The sequence below is a fragment of the Manacus vitellinus genome, unplaced genomic scaffold (genome assembly GCF_001715985.3).
Source record: "Manacus vitellinus isolate BGI_N305 unplaced genomic scaffold, ASM171598v3 scaffold_37_pilon, whole genome shotgun sequence".
NCBI classification, from domain to species: Eukaryota; Metazoa; Chordata; class Aves; order Passeriformes; family Pipridae; genus Manacus; species Manacus vitellinus.
In genome coordinates this window covers 7,871,956-7,888,837 of record NW_021940517.1, presented here as the reverse complement: position 1 = coordinate 7,888,837, position 16,882 = coordinate 7,871,956, and the positions used below count along the sequence as shown (strand labels likewise).

At 35.7% G+C, this 16,882-nt stretch overlaps 1 protein-coding gene across 1 annotated transcript in view; it reads left to right on the top strand.

Moving 5' to 3' along the window:
* The window catches only part of LYST (lysosomal trafficking regulator), a gene marked incomplete at its 5' end in the record, with an annotated part of 58,598 nt that overhangs the window by 27,218 nt on the left and 14,498 nt on the right, over positions 1-16,882 (top strand). Inside the window, 18 exons of the mRNA XM_029961595.1 lie at positions 280-457; positions 1,242-1,411; positions 2,824-3,054; positions 3,930-4,096; positions 4,574-4,726; positions 5,898-6,089; positions 6,609-6,787; positions 7,797-8,003; positions 9,337-9,513; positions 9,991-10,067; positions 11,235-11,423; positions 12,113-12,258; positions 12,333-12,429; positions 13,050-13,111; positions 13,486-13,541; positions 14,525-14,677; positions 15,019-15,263; positions 15,988-16,054. Coding sequence (XP_029817455.1) covers positions 280-457; positions 1,242-1,411; positions 2,824-3,054; positions 3,930-4,096; positions 4,574-4,726; positions 5,898-6,089; positions 6,609-6,787; positions 7,797-8,003; positions 9,337-9,513; positions 9,991-10,067; positions 11,235-11,423; positions 12,113-12,258; positions 12,333-12,429; positions 13,050-13,111; positions 13,486-13,541; positions 14,525-14,677; positions 15,019-15,263; positions 15,988-16,054 — 2,746 coding nt within the window. The remainder of the gene's footprint in view (positions 1-279; positions 458-1,241; positions 1,412-2,823; positions 3,055-3,929; positions 4,097-4,573; positions 4,727-5,897; positions 6,090-6,608; positions 6,788-7,796; positions 8,004-9,336; positions 9,514-9,990; positions 10,068-11,234; positions 11,424-12,112; positions 12,259-12,332; positions 12,430-13,049; positions 13,112-13,485; positions 13,542-14,524; positions 14,678-15,018; positions 15,264-15,987; positions 16,055-16,882) is intronic.

Genomic DNA, 16,882 nt, shown 5'->3' with positions numbered 1-16,882 from the left:
TAAAAATCAGTATTTTTGCTATGTACAGTAGAAGTGGGAACTTTTTATGGTACCTCACAAAAACTCAAGCAAGTAGTTCTGGTCAGATTATCCTTTTTGCCATCTGCCATCTAAAAATAAGTGCTAATGAAGATTGGTAGTAGGAATATTGCAGAAATGATTTCTCTTCCAAATTTCTTCTTCCTCCTGTCCCCCAAGAATTGCTAGCAATTATGCATTGTTTTAATCTTTTCTGCTATAGACAATAATCAGTGGTAAAACATATTCCTCTGTTTTCAGGTGTACAGAAGACTATCTTGTGCTTATCTGTTGTGGATTATATGATCTCTTGCGTGGAGTGCTCCTAATCCTACCAGATATCATGCTAGAAGATGTGATGGACAAACTTATCCAACCTGATTATCTTATAGTTCTGGTGAACCACCCATCTCCTCTCATACAACAAGGAGTCATTAAAGTAGGCCAAATATAAAATGTTTTCTGCTGAAAAGATGTGAACTTGCATAGTTAACATTTGGAAATATGAAGTTTTGTTAATATTTTTATTCAGCTTTCTTCAGTTTTCTATGTTTACTTCTGAGTTTTAAGATATGTTTCTACTCCATAGATTTAAAAAAACCCAAAAAAGCAAACGCAAATGTAGAATCTTTGAATAGATATAGTCTATAATGTAAGACAGAGGCCCTGAGAGCTTATGATGGCATTAACAATATAAATGGAAGGAACAATGCAGAAAGTCAGTGACCGTCTCTTCAACACAAAACACATGATGCACTACATTAAATTAAAGTGCAAGCTAAGTTTTTACTTCTTACATAACTGACTGAAAATGGACCTGAGGCTTCAAAATCTTTTCAGAGGTTTTTGTAACATTGAGAAGGACAGTGTTCCTGTATGATGACATTATGTAGAACTTTGAGTAGATTTGTATTTTAATTTGAAAAAGAGTAAGATTATAAGGCTTTATTAAGAACAAAAAAAGTCATGCATGAACACCAAAGTGCAAGATTTAACAAATATAAAAAGTTTGAGTGTATTTATGTATGCATCTGCTAACTGTTATGTGTGTGATTTCATCTCCCTCAAACTTAACTAAAAACCTAAGAGTCTTCAGATCAAAAATATAAGATGTTGACTGTAACAAGGATTGTAACTGTTCAAATCGCAGACAACAAATTAACTTTCAGGGCAGTTATATTAAATGTTTAAATCTTACACCATAATTATGCATTTATTTTTAGTTGTTGGATGCATATTTCAACAGAGCAAGGAGGGAGCAGAAGGAGAAATTCTTAAAGAACCGTGGCTTCTCCTTGCTAGCCAACCAGCTCTATCTTCATCAGGGGACTCAGGAAGTTGTAGAGTGCTTTTTGGAAATGCTTTTTGGCCGCTCTGTTGGCTTGGATGAAGAGTAAGTAATGCTGTGTTTTTACATCCTGTAGCAATATGTGAACTACAAGCAGTGCACTTTGCTGGTCAGCAACCATAAAAGAAGTTCCTTCAAAACAGTTTTGAAATGTTTTGCTTGTAGCTTCAACACTTAAATGTATTAAAATTCTTAGGACTATTGTATGGCCCTTAAACTGCAAGCAACTTCATCTGATGAGTGCTGTTAGATGGGATCTTGTAAACACTCAGACTTTCTGAGTGCCTCAGAGGCCTTAGCACTTCAAATGTCCTGTAACCAATTTAACTCTCCCTGTTGTTTCTGATCCTACATGAAACTGATTTATATCCTTAAAAGTTTTAAGTAGTAGTCATGAGACTTCTGCTATTAGATTTTGGAAGGTGGTAAAGCAAAAAGCTTGATGCCACAGCTGCTTCCTTGGCTTGGCCCTGAATTTAAATCCCTGTTTCTTTTAGGGAAAATCCCAGAGATACACCACTTCCATGAACTAAAAAGCCACCTCATATTGACAGGAAAGGAGATTACCTTTAAGGAGACAATTATATAAGTAAATGATATTTTTTTAGAATTAGTCTGACCACTTAATGATGGTACAGGGAGCACATGTGTAAGTATAATCAGTGCAAAAATCTTACAAAAAACTCCTTCTCGATTGCTGCCTCTGCAGGATTTGTAGCTAAATTACTTCTCCCTCTTGACTTGATCTTCACTCCTCAAAAATTATTCTTGTTTAGCTGCAAGATTTAAATATGGCTCCTTAACTTACCTCAAAGCAGAGAATTGTTACTTTTTCAGGATTTATTATGAGGCTGGAAATATAGTTCTAATGTCTCAGGTTTTTAGGATTGTGCACAATATTTGTGTGGTGGTAACCTTATAATAGTAATGCAATTTCTTAGTCCACAAGTAAGACAAGGTCAGAAGCACTGCTTTTAATTCTACAACTGTAATAAGCCAGAAGGTGCCAAACTTAATTAAACTTCAGCAGTAATGGATACAGGATATCAAACCTGCTGTCACTCAGTATATTATTATACTGATGACAAGCTGTATTTATTTTCTTGGTAATTCTGTGCCAGTTGTAATACTCGTTATTGGAAAAGTGATGCATCGTTTTTCTACACTGATTAAAATCCCTGTTATTTTCATGAAATCTATATTGTAGACAGTTGGTAGTTAGTCAAAACTTCAGATATACTTTTTAGGCACATCATTTCTTTGTAGCTCTTCAAGGTGTTAATTTTGTTCTTATTTTCTTTAGTAGACAGGCATTGTTATGGCAGTTAAATGTAGGAAATTACCATCTGCACCTTTGCCAAAATACCGGCATAGAGTGGTATTCCAGTTGCATATATTAGTTGCATTTATCAGATTGGTATTTTAAGGATGTCACTCACATATATTTCTGTTAATAGATTTGATCTGGAAGATGTCAAGAATGTTGGACTCTTTCAAAAATGGTGTGTCATTCCTGTTCTGGGTCTTATAGAGAATTCTCTCTATGATAACGTTTTGCTGCATAACTGCTTCTGTCTTCTGCTGCAAATCATAAATTCCTGCTCAAAAGTCGCAGACCTTCTGCTTGATAATGGTTTGCTCTATGTGTTGTGTAATACGCTGGCTGCTCTCAATGGACTGGAAACAAAGTGAGTATTGTATCCATTCCTATCAAATAGTCTAGGCACAACCTTAAGGCTAGCATGAAATTACTGTCTTCAATTTGTTCTACTTGCTAAAATTGTCTGAGAACGTACCAAACAAGGGTTTGAGGTTTTCAGCTTTAATTATACCTGTAAGTTAATGTTTAGATATTCACTTCAAACAACAGAATATAGAATGTTCTTTCCATATCTTAAACTGTCAAGTGAAATGACATTTTAAGATGCAAGTTTGTCCCACTGTCTGCACTTTGGATGCTTTTCTTAATAAAACCAAACAGGAGATAGTAGCATTCTACTGTATCTATAGCCAATATTAAAACTGCAGAAAAGTATCTACTGTACTGCCTGTGATTTAATATTTGAGATTTTGAGTAACTTAAATTACTTTATTAGTTAGAAAGATTCTGTACTTTAAGAAAGGTTATGCAGGAGAGATTTATTTTATTTTATTTCATTAGCTGGTATCCTGAAGAAATGGGAAAGTTTCCTTTTCACCTGATATAGTTTTAGTTCAACATGGTTACAAAATTAGATACTGATAATACTTTCTGAAAAATACAGAATTTTAGATTTGTTCTTTACTTAGAAATCTGATAATATGTCATTGCTTTTCCAATAAAACTGTGTTACACTCTTGTTAGAATGTCTCAAATTTGCAGGCATCCAATCTGCCAAAGTTAACACTAAAGAAATATCTTAGATTATAATGTTCTAGTCTTTAGTAGTAACATTTTTATGTTAGTACAACATACTAATAGGTATGGTTGGTGGAAGAAGCAAGGGGAATAGTAATGGGTCATGTTATAAGTTACAATCTACTAGAATTGTCATGTTTCTGGTAACTAAAACTTTGTTTGCAGCATTCCCTTGAATGACTACAAGTTACTCGCATGCGATATACAACAGCTGCTGGTAGCAGTTGCAATTCATGCCTGCAGCTCCTCAGGTTCTCAATATTTTCGTGTTATTGAAGACCTCATGGTGCTGCTGGGTCATCTTCAAAATAGTAAAAATGCAAGGATGCAAAGTAAGTTATCTTCTTATTTTTGGGATCATGGGACTACTTCCCCACTGACTTTTGTTTAAATTCCTATTTCTGCTGAGGGAAAAGGGGGAGTTCTCTGGTGATAGATCTTCTTTCTCTTCTAAGTGGTTCTCAAAGTAATAGTTTTCTTCAGGAGCCTGCATTGTGATAAAGAACTGTGTATCCTGCTAATGTGAAAAAACAGTAATTGCAAAAGTTTGTTGTGTGGGGGTATTTAAATGGAAATGTTCTGTACAGTTTCACTTAGCTTGTTTTGGAGTAATCAAATTCAATGACTTTTCCATGAGAACTCAATTGTGTAGTGTCCGTATCTGTGGAATAGTGAGGTGACTTCTGTGAAATCAAGAGTCTTACAGCTCTTGACACTTTTTGTGTTCTTTTACTTGTTAAACATGTGGTAAAAATAGTTGAAGGATGTGTAAAGCATGTCATGTATGCTTTGTATGCTCCTCTTTATAGATATGGCAGTTGTTCTGCAGTTAAGAGTTCTTCAAGCAGCCATTGAATTAATAAAAACCACAGCAAACCAAGATGCTCAGGAGCAGGCCAGTTCAGCCCCATCACCTTCTGCACCACATCGTACAATGTTTCAAAAGCGTAAAGGTATTGCAGGTGAGTAGCAGAAGTGTAGCATTCTTGTACTTTCTTTTGTGTGTATTAGTTGATGATTAGTTGATTAGTTGATGATTCATTAATTCATGATGATATTACCTTCTTTTGGGATTCTCTTACATTCACAAGTTGCTTAGTAAAGATGTTTTTCAAGTAATTCCTGGTGGTTTTAATAACCAACCTCACAGTAAGGTAATGCTAAAATCAAGCTAGTCCATGTAACTAACATAGCTGTGATGTGGGGACTGCTTTGTTGCTCAACTTCTAAGTAGTGACCATCCTGAAATAAATACCTGCCACTCTAAATTTACAGTTGGAAATGCCACTGTGGCTGTGTTTGTAAAACCTTTGTGCAGTTCTAGCTGTAGCAGTAATACTTTCTCTGTATTTGATAGCTTGCCAGTCATTCTGTAAAGGTTTTGTAGTCTTCTGGCTGGAAATTGTTTTGTATGTTTCACATAAATGAAGCTACATTAAAGACTTCATAGAAGATATAATTTAAAAACCTGACAAATGCTTATCTCCTGTTCACTATGGGAATGTTTCTCTTAATTGTCAGCTTTTGAAAGCCCTCTCTATCAACCTGGTAAAGATAGTGAAAGTATTTTTATATTAGTGAATCTGGTAAGACACTAAAGATAAATAGAAATAGTTATTTCAAAAGAAGGAAGTACAGTCAAGGCCTGCCAGTTCATTTCAACAAAATTAAGAAGTACTCTTAGCTAAAAATTATACTTCTATTAGTGGCAATGGATATGGTACAAAATGTTTAAGTTGTTGATATATCTGACTCGTCAGTTGTGCTTCCCAATATGCAATATTTTGTTTTATCACTAATTTTTAATTCTTCATCGTAGTTATACAGTAAAAAGAGGAATAAAAGTAATGTTTTTGAATCTGTTTTACACAAAAATATGGAAGTTGTACAATAAAGCTGATCTTGAGACTATCTCATTTCATGGTATCACTTGAATTGTATATATTTTTAAATAGCTTTGAAAATTAAAACCAAGACAGGCACCCAATGGCACTTATGTAGCCTTTAATATTAATGTATTTCAAATGTTTTGATTCCTTAAATGATGTGAACTCTTTGGATGAAAGCAATTGCTGAGTGATTGAGTTTTTGTACATTTTCAGTAGAATTCTGTTCATACTTCTCTCCTTCAAGGCTCAAGGAAGTTTTCGCTTGCTCAGTCTGATGCTCTGCTGATGAAAATGCGCTCACTAGCAAGTGAGGAATTCAACATGATGATGCAGCGGAGAATGAGCCAAGAAAATCCTATCCAAGCCACTGAGCCTGAGTTTGCACAAAGGTTACAGAGGCTGACTGTTCTGGCTGTTAACAGGCTCATTTATTTAGGTAGGATTTCTTTTTGGGTTGTTTCTGTTTTCACAGAGCCAATGTAGTGCGATATATAAAAATGGATTCTTGCTGAAATGTTAGAGAGGACAGTCATATTATTGGCACAAATTTTATGGATTTAGCCACAAAGCATCATTCTCTGTGATTTGTCTCTCAGTATTATGTAACTGACAATCTGGATAATGTTTCTATCTGAATGAACTGAACAAGTTGTTTTATTTCTACATTAGTCCTTTCATGTGTTAACTGCCTCAATTATTACCTGAAGATTTAACTGCCAAAGGGAGCATCTGCTCTCTCAAAACACATCAGTTTGCATGTTTCTATGAAATGGCTGTATTTTTAGCAAGACATGATGACTTTGAGAGCTAGTTCAAATTCTGCAGAAGCAAGAGAGAGTAAGAATGGTAAATATAGCAGCAGTAAAGGCAGTATTTGATTTAATGCCAACTAAAGGATCATAGGATTGCCTTGCTTTGGATGGTACTGATCAATATGTACCTCTTAAATTTCAAGCATCTACCGAAGAATGCCTTGATGTACTGGGTATAACAGAAAACACGAGTCAAGGCAGACGTTCAGCATCCCAGCTGGAAGTTCCTGAAGAGGAAAGCCAACAAGAACTGCCTAGCAGAATAAACCCTTTTCTTAAAGAAATGGTCAAAATGTTGGTGGAAGGAGTCAAAGTATCCATTGTAAGTTGTCCACAGTAAAGCATATTTCATAAGGCTCATTTATTAGGAACTCTTCATGCGTAATGTATTCTGTCCATAAATGTTCTTCTTACTGCCTCTCCATTCAACTGTGGCATTGAAAACTCTCTTCAGCTTCCTAGTTATTCTGCAGTTGTAAAGTAATAAGTGGATCTGTTCTGAGCTTTACATTTAGCAAAATTTTTCTTATGGAACAAACACACGAAATTTAAATGGACTTCTGTGTACTCTATAAATTTGCTTGGTCTCCTAAACCTCAACATTTAAATTTGCTGGAGCCTATAAAACAAGATCTACTGTGCATCCACAGATGGTGGAGAATTTCTCTGAGCAATTTGTTTCTATAGTATGTTTTAGAGTTGGGAAGGAGAGCTTTTTTTCTTTCAATTCTTGGCAAAGGGCTGTGAGTTTTCTCTTCTAGCATACAGGTGTTAGCTTGTCAACCTTTCCAAAGTGATCAAGTTCTGCTTGGGTAATATGAAGTGAGTTTTTTGGAAAACTTATTCTTTCTTGCCTCTTTATTTCTCTTAGGTTGCCTTTATAAAAGTAGTTCTACCAAAGTTTCTTTCTAGTTCAGGAAAATGAGGTTCGATAGGTGTGTTATCTGTCCATTGTGCCATGCTTGTAGTACTTTTCAAAGATGTCAGATTTCTTTTTGTGAGCACAAGCACCTCAGTCCAATGCATGAATTCTAATCATTTGAGGTAATCCATTCAGAAACTAGGGATAAATGTAGAAGGGCTGTTCATTAAAACAAGCAATTAAAAAAACCCTTTGATTTTTAAACCCTCTACATCACAATTTTCACTTTCTGGATTGTTGTATAGTCCCTCTGACTAAATATCCAGTTTAGCTAGGAGTTGCATTCCTAATATTGACACAAAGAGACAAAGATCTATCTACCAAAATAAGTTTCATTTTAGTTATGTGAAAAACTTGGTAAAAGCAAACCCTAACCCGGTAATATTAAAAAGTTGTCCCTTTTACTTAGGGCACCAGCAGAATGACCACACCAAAACAGCAGTGGAAGAGAATTCTGTTGTCATGTAAGGACACATTCCGTACACAACTTGGGAGGCTTCTTGTGCACAGCTTGTCTCCAGGAAGGCCACTGCAAGAGAGAAAGCAGGCTTTGGAGATGGTACCTGAAGTAAACCATCAAGAGATTTTGCGTGACTGTCTTAGCCCAACTTTGCAAGTAAGCTCAAGATGTTTGAAAGAAGTCTCTAAAACCTATGTTCAGTTTTTTGTTTAAATTTAAAACTGTATGTGGCTAAAATTGTTCACTGCTGTTTTAGCAATATTTAGTGTAATGACAATTATGTTATATGAAGTGTGTTTGTATACTTCTGCAATTGCTGTATTATCCTGAGGATAGGCAGTTTTGTAAGAGGCAAGACCAGGATTAAGTCTGTGTATGTTGACTCTGTAGTTGACACTGCATCTCCTCTGCAGTGCAGAAACAAAGGCAGTACTAGTTTTAACTAGTTTTAACATCAAGGTACTAGTTTTAACGTGAAGGATTTTACTGAGGAAGCTAGAAGTTAAAGTACTACCCTACAAAAGCAGATTAAGGAAGGAATTATTCTTGCCTCGGAACTCCTTAACTGCAGACTTCCTGATACTTGTAAGAATTGATTGCAACTAGATTTTCCGAAGCAGTCAATCCTCCAACAAAGCAGTACTCTATCTTTTCTTACTTAGCATTTATTCTGAAAGTGGAATTGTATATTCCTTGTTCTTATGTCAAATAGCTGAATAGACTGTCCCTATCAAAAAAAAAACAACTTTTTTGATTGTACTCTGTCAGTGCAAGCTTGAAAGAACGCATTTCTTAGAGCTGTGGTCAGAAATTGGGTATGAATGTTGCTATTTGAGATCTTCAGGAGTGCAAGAATGAAATAAATTATTTAATATATGCCACAGTTTGAGTCCCTATATACTAAGGAGAGAAAGTATTTATTGGATTAACCTATGGCACTTACATGTTTCTGATCACATATACATTATTCAAATAAATTAACAATTTCATCAGGAAGAAAAGAGCTGATGTACTAGCAGGGACTTCTGTGGAGGAGTGTCTTGTTGAGGGCATTTATGACCTGTGTCTGTTTAACTTCATTATCTGTCAGCTCTAATTTGATTAATCAAATGAAGTGTGGCATTCTTGGCAGGCAAAATTAGAAGTCTCTGGCACATATTTCCTGAAGTATACACAAGGCTGCAGGAGCTGAGTTCTGGGAAAAGGAACTTGGCTTTCCTGCAAGCCATTTGAAACGTGACAAGATGCTGGGGCAAGTTTTATCATGTGAAGATTAAATTCAGCATGTTTTTCTAGTTTTATAAAAGTTTGTCTCTAACCATTAAAGCAACCATTTTCTTTGAATTAGAGAATAATTAGTAGAAGAAATCTGTGCAGTCTGACTACAAAAGGGAATAAAAGTGGAAGAAAAAAAACTGCTCAGTGTTGTATTGTGAAAATGAGTGACCATACATCTATATTCCCCTCTTCCCTTCTTTTCATCTTCTAGCATGGACCTAAATTAGTGCTCTATTTATATGAGTTAATGCACAATCACAGCGATGGAATGACCAAAGAACAACAAAGAGCAGTGGTAGACTTCATGAATACATTGAAAAGTTGTGGCTATAAATGCATTCCCCTGAGCCCACGACCAAAACCAGATTTATTAAAAGCTTTGAAAGAGGTTTGTGAATAAAAATTTTGCTTTAAAAACTGGGTATATTTAAGACAATTGTCTCTTATATGGGGTCAGAGTTTAACTGCAGACAGTGGTTTTCTTTGGTGCATGGCTTATGCTTTTGGGAATTCTCTTTGGGTTCTAAATATTTCTATCACATATACTCAACACTTCACAGTAAGCTCACAAGCTTCTTGACCAAACATATTACTTAACCCAGGCAAAGATGGGAGTTCATAATAAGCTACTAGTATCTCTCATTGTCAAGAATTTTTATGATTTCTTGCAAAACGAAAAATTATATTTAAATATAATAAAATGGCAGTAACTGAAATGAAGCTTTGGTGGTTTTAAATGCTGTGAAGATACCAGCTGAACAGTTTTGTCAGTCTTCCTTTTTTTGAATTGGCATATCCTTTAGTCTCTCCTTCCTTTTTTCATCCATCTGAAAAAAAGAAAGTAATGTATGAAACTTCCATTCAGGATCAGAAGAAATATGAGATGGAAGAAGGTGTAAACAAAGCTGCTTGGGAGAAGACAATGGCTAATAATCAGCAGAAGTAAGTACCTCCTTAAAGGGGCTGCAAAAACTCCCTCTGATGTTCTGTGTTCGGCACTTCCCATTGCAAAGTTGCCTGTATGATTATTATCGATGTTTTTTTTCAAATTAGCAACAACACTGGCTTTCAGATTTTTAATTTTACTGTTATATATAGGTATATACATTTTCATAGAATCATAGAATCAGCTGAGTTGGAAGGGACCTCTGAGATCAAGTCCAACCCTTGATCCAACACCACTTTGGTTGCTAGACCATGGCACTAAGTGCCACATCCAGTCTCATCTTAAAAACCTCCAGTGACAGAATCTACCACTTCCCTGGGCAACCCATTTCAGTGCCTGATTACCCCCTCTGTAAAGAATTCCTTCCTAATATCTAACCTAAACCTCTCCTGGCAGAGCTTAAGATAGGTTGTATAATAAATGATATTGTGTGAACCTCAGAATACCAAATTGGTTTGTTACAGCTTTGGCATTTCACCCTTAATTTTATGGCTGTTGTATCTGTCCAATCACCTCTGCTGTTGCCATAGTCTGTGCAATTAAATGTCCCTACAACTGATCCCAATCTTCAATGAATAAAATATTATATTCAGCAGACTATTTGAATACTTTTGTGAGCTATGTAGACTGCTGCTACTTGGTGTAATGTAAATTTCAGTATCTTGTGGTAGATCTAAGAGTTCTTTCTATTAATTTACATTTCAGGCTATGCCATAAAAATCAGATTTGAGATGCACACACAATGTGCTTTAATGTAGGCAGCTGTAGTAGCTGTAAAGGTCAGCTCAGTCAAGTCCATGCAGACAAGCATTAAGACTTCATGTCGAATGACTTAGGAGATTTAATCAGTGGTAAATTACTGTCCTTACTCCAGATTTTTATTGTAATGAGTATACATGAATTAGTAAAGCATGCTAATATATAGTCATTGATCTTCTGACTGGCTTATCTTGTTTTAGGCCACAAGTCAGAGGTTTTTTGATGGCTAAGAAGCAGAAAGTGTTCATGCATCTCATTACATAGGCTAAGTTGCTCTGCCTCTGATGTAACAAGAACTGTGGATAATAACTGCCAAACTGATTGTATTTTATAAGGCATTTTAGTGTTTTGCCTTGCTTTTTCAGTGTGTTTATTTCACATTTTAAAATACAACTGTTCCTCAGTCTCTTTCAACGTCTAGATACAAAATCTAAAGACATTTCTAAAATAGCTGGAGACATCACACAAGCTGTGTCTCTGTCACAAGGAATGGAAAGGAAGAAAGTAATCCAGCACATCAGGGGGATGTATAAGGCAGAGCTAAGTGCCAGCAGACATTGGCAGGAACTTGTTCAGCAGCTTACCCATGATCGGTAAGTTTCTTCATCTCAGTGAAAAAGAAAGAGAGACTCAATGCCTGATGTGTGCTTCTCATTCTACTTAAAGGCATGTGAAATGTAGGTGATATTAAAATTAGAATTACTTTTGCTAATTATCTGATGGTTAAAAACTTGAAAGATACTTGATTTTATGGTGAGCAGCTGAGTAGCCGAGTAGTATTTCTATGCCATTTAGACAGGCTGTTTTGTCAGATATATTTTGCTGTGTCTGATGCAATGAAGAGTGTCCTAAAGTTTTCATGTCTTGCATTACGTAGATGGAGTAAAAAAATATTTTTTTGCTAATGTTCTTCACACTAGCATCTAGATACTCTTGTTCCACGTGGATTAGTGAAAAAAGATGCTAAGTTTTAACAAAAAACCAAACTATGGTATTTTCATCATTGCAGAACTAGTATTATGTCATGTTTATAGTGTTGGATGCATTGTATTGCTGTTTTTGTCAGAATTTATAGCTTCAAGGACAGGCTTACAGTAGTAGCTTGTAAGAAGTCAGTCAGTGGAATAGCTCATGAAAATAAACTGAGTCTTTTGATACTTCTTCCAGAAATAATTGCCCAGTGTACTACTGTGCAACTTCTGCCTTTCTACTAGTTAAAGAACAGAATGAATAAGCATGTATAGTGCCTCTCCTGTCAAACTCTTAACACTTTTTTTCACAGAGCACTCTGGTATGACCCAGTCTATTACCCAACTTCTTGGCAACTGGATCCAACAGAAGGCCCAAACAGAGAGAGGCGCCGCTTGCAGAGGTGCTACCTAACTATTCCAAACAAGTACCTTCTCCCAGACAGGCAGAAACAGGAAGGTAATTATAACACCTTCTAGGAGCATATCTGAATTGTAATGACTTTTAGTGCCTTATTTGTGATTTCTTTATAGGTGTGATAAAAACTCCATTGTCTTACCTATTTGAAGACAAAACACATTCTTCTCACTCCTCTACTGTAAAGGACAAAGCTGCAAGTGAGCATATAAGGTAAGGTTTGGATAACACTTACCTCCTTTTCCTGCCTTCTACCAATCCAATGTAATAGTTGTCACTTTTTTTGTCTAAATAATTATTTAAAAAAAATTAGGTGAGAAATGAGATGTCAAAAATAGTAGGCTTTCTGCTATACTAAAAAGCAAAAGACTAGAGCTACCAAATACCAACTAGTGTGATATGCAGATGGTCCTTTTGTGAGATAACCTGGTGGCATATCTTAACTTATTTGTCGCTTAGTAGCACTGCCTGCCTTCCGTATCTAAGATCTGGTAGGTCTTTCCATTAGTGTTCAAAAGCAAATTGTGTTTTCATCCTGTCTTGCTTTTACCATTGTGTTACTCAGCTCTGCAGTTGTGTCAATTTGCCACCTGTTACAGGCCTACAGCCTAAAAGAACTGCAGAGAGCACACAAAGAAATAAGTCCAAATTCACTAATGTCCAAGTCTAGAAAGCTGAAGTTCTGTTTTCTTTCCCTCTTTGGGATTTGAACCATTAGAGTCATGGTGTTGAACAGTTTTTCTTCAGCTGCAGCCTTTGAGGCTTGTTAGTTTTAGGTGTGTAGTGAAAGGTGCATAAATCCCTAAGCAATAATGTACTTCGAAATATTTCAGAGTTAATCGAAGATGTATAAGCGTGGCACCTTCTAGAGAGACTGCTGGTGAACTGTTGTTAGGTAAGTAGAATTTTCAGTCTTCATAAATACATTTTTGGTGTAAGATTCTGTTGTATATATAAAGCTGGCTAATATTTTTAATTAAATGAGTTGTTGCCTGACTTCTTACAGATTATATACTTTATAGATCAATTTTGCTTTTCTTCTCTACTGTTTGCATGAGTTCTGTTTGGACTGCTGTTAATTTTTAAGATTGCAGACCACTTGCTGAAAGACAATTATATTTCTGTCAAGTACTGTCTTGTCAAGTACTTATATTTCTGTCAAGTACTATTCTTAGTATTCTTAACTGCTGGATACTGTTTATATAACCCTAAGATGCATTATACTAATAGTAATATCATGTACCTTTGTGCAACTATTTTTTGCTACAGGAAAATGTGGCATGTATTTTGTTGAAGATAATGCTTCAGACACAATTGAAAATTCGGTAAGTGTTAGAGCTCGTTGTCCAGCTTTAGTTTTTCCAAACTAGAACCACACGGAGCTTTTGTCTACTGCCACTGAGATTTCTGGAGTACTAGAGTTAGAGATCTCTGGACAAACCAAACCGATTAGTTTGGTTTCAGTGTTGCTTCTTTTCCCCTGGCTGGAATCAGTGGTGATAGGAGAAAACAGGAAAGATGTGGGCCTGGATCTAGGAGGGAATGATGAAGGGATGATGTGGGGAGGCTTCTGCACCTTACAGTCCATTGCTCTGAGTTCATCAGCATAAGTGCACAGAGTTTGCTTTGATCTGCACCTGAGGTAACTTGCCTTAGTGGAAGCTGGAGCACTAGGAAGTACTTCACAGCATCTGATTCCTTAATGTTATGTTTTATAGGATGTTCTAGCTTCTCCTTTAATCTATACAAGAGTATTGTTTCATGGAGGAAACTGGAGCTGACCTAATCCTTCTGATATACAAAGACTTGTATGTTAAAATTACTTGTACATCCAACAGATATTTAAAAATAATTGAGATATGGGATATACTACTGAAAGCTTTAAGCTGTTTTTACAGACCTCTCCTTGCATCTCCTAAACACACAGATCCTGTGGTTTAAGAAGCTACCAGCTGTTTTGCTGCTTTGTCTTTCACAGAACTGTCAGAATTGGGATTCATGATAAAGCTATGCTTGCTCTGGCTGTCCAGTATCTCAGCTTAAGTGCCAGTAAAAATATGGCATTGCTTGCCAGTGTTAGATAGGGAACTGGAACAGCTGAGGAGCATGCATGATGTTCTGCCCACTGCCTTGAGGAGAGTGGAGGATGAGGAAAGTAGATGAGCAAAATCGCAACATTGTCTTAAAGCATCGCAGAAAAATTACAGTTTGCTTTATGATCTGCTGTATGGTTATAGACTGACTGCATTGAAGGGTTTCTTGTTAGGAAAATCTGCTATTTAAAATTTTTTAATTGCAAATTCTGCAGAGTTTTCATGGAGAAACTGAACCAGCATCATTTTCTTGGACATATGAGGAAATTAAGGAAGTTCATAAGCGCTGGTGGCAGTTAAGAGATAATGCTGTGGAAATATTTCTTACAAATGGCAGAACTCTACTTTTGGCTTTTGATAATACAAAGGTAATGTGGCACCAATGCATAGTAATATATCAAAGGGTTTTACTGTGTCTTTGTAACATGTATATTCATGCCTTAGTTTTTAAGGAGACCTGTTGCATGGACTAACTAAATTCTGCATAATAGCTTTGAAAGAACTTGGCTCAGCTAGACTTCTAGACAATCACAGGCATGTTGTAAAACACATCTCTGGTATATTACGACATTAAAGAATCTTAGTAATACTAAACATTATTCCATTACAACAGATATGAGAGAATCTGTAAAATCAGGGAAACTGATGAAATCTTGGTAATTTGAGGCTTTTAAAATTGTATGATTAAATTGATGGTATTTTCTTCTAGGTCCGTGATGATGTGTACCACAACATCTTAACTAACAATTTGCCTAACCTTTTGGAATATGGAAACATTACTGCTTTGACCCACCTGTGGTGCACAGGACAGATTACTAACTTTGAATATCTGACTCATTTAAACAAACATGCGGGCCGTTCCTTCAATGATCTCATGCAATATCCAGTATTTCCTTTTATACTTTCTGACTACACCAATGAAACACTGGACCTAAATGATCCATCAGTATATAGGTAATGTGAAATGTTTGGAATTGTTTATTTCCAAATACTTGAACTGATCGTCCTGTATAGCTTTTTAACTTCATTGCACTAAACTGCACACATACATGAATGGAACTATTCAGGGACAAGCCTCATCCGTAACAACTTGGGCTTTTTACAATAAGTGGCTGTTTCACCTTGGATATTGAGATAAAATGGGTGTGTAGATTCAAATGCAATGTATTGGACTTACACTGTCTTAATAGGATATGTGTAGTCCACAGATTTAAATAAAGGCTGTATGTTTCAATTCATATGATTTAAGAATTCCAGGCCAACTAGCAAAAATTAAATAGAAAAGGAAATAATCTTGTAAATTACTTGGCCAGGTACTTTTGATTACAAAATCATAGTCTTCATTGTGAATGGATCTGAGCGAATTGTCCCACCCTAATAAATTTTTGTTAAGTTGATTAACATTTGTGTGCACTAAGTCTTTGTCTTTATAGGATGCTTCTGGGTTAACAGAGGCACTTGGCATTTTCTTGCCTGTTAGTGTGCTGTGGATCTGAGTTTGTCTTTAGCACTAAATAAAAGTGGCTTTTTTATTTTCTGTGCTGTCTTGGAAAGTGTTATTAAGTTTCCTAATCCTTTTCATGATATTAAAGGTGTTATTCTTAATAATGCACTATTAAATGGTGTGAATCGATATTGTTATAAAAATTACAAGATATCTGTACTACTTCTGTTGCAGAAATCTGGTCAAACCAATAGCTGTGCAGTCCAAAGAAAAAGAGGATCGTTATGTGGATACATACAAGGTAATTTGGATAACTTTTGCTCTTGCCTTTGTCCTGTGTATGGTGGCTTTAGTTTTTTTAACCTATATTGATGGCGGAAAAAGAAACTACAAATCTAGGATTTCATGTCTACAGAATTCTTATTTCCAGTATATTTTCCAGGAAACATTTCCTGGAAATTGTTTTATAACATGCTTGGAAGTTGTGTTTATTCCTGTAACTGCAGTCATTAATGAATTTAGTCTTTCCGTGTGATACTGCTGAGGAATTTAATACCTTACACATATGACCATGCATATATTTAAAGATCCCTAAAGATCAGGAGGATAACTTGCTGCTGTTTATTTGAAATTACCTCAGTGGAGCTTGTAGCTATTTGTTCTGTTTGATAACAGGAAAGCTGTTTTCCCTCAAGTACTGTTATTTTAACATGCCTTACTATGATTGTAGTGCTTTTTGATTTTTTTTTTTCTCTTTAGAATGTTTTAAAGGCTTTAGGAAAAAGTAACATGCTGAGGAATGAAAGTATCTGCAACTGGACTTTCAAACTTATGTCTGTCACCACAGTCTAGTGTATTATTTGCAAATACTGTTTTTTCCATTTAGTATTGAAAAGCCTATACAATGACTCTGCTGTATTAGAAAACAAGAGGCAGGGCAGTGGGGAAAAGCAGAAGTAATAAATAATGGAAAATAGGTCATTTGAATTGGCTAAAGGCTGATATGTAACTGGATTGTAAAAGAGACCATGTCTTTTGACACTTAAAAGTATATTTTATTCAAAATCACTTTTAAATGTATGTTTCTGTAAAATTTTTATGGTTTACTCCTAAACAATTTAAGCAAGCT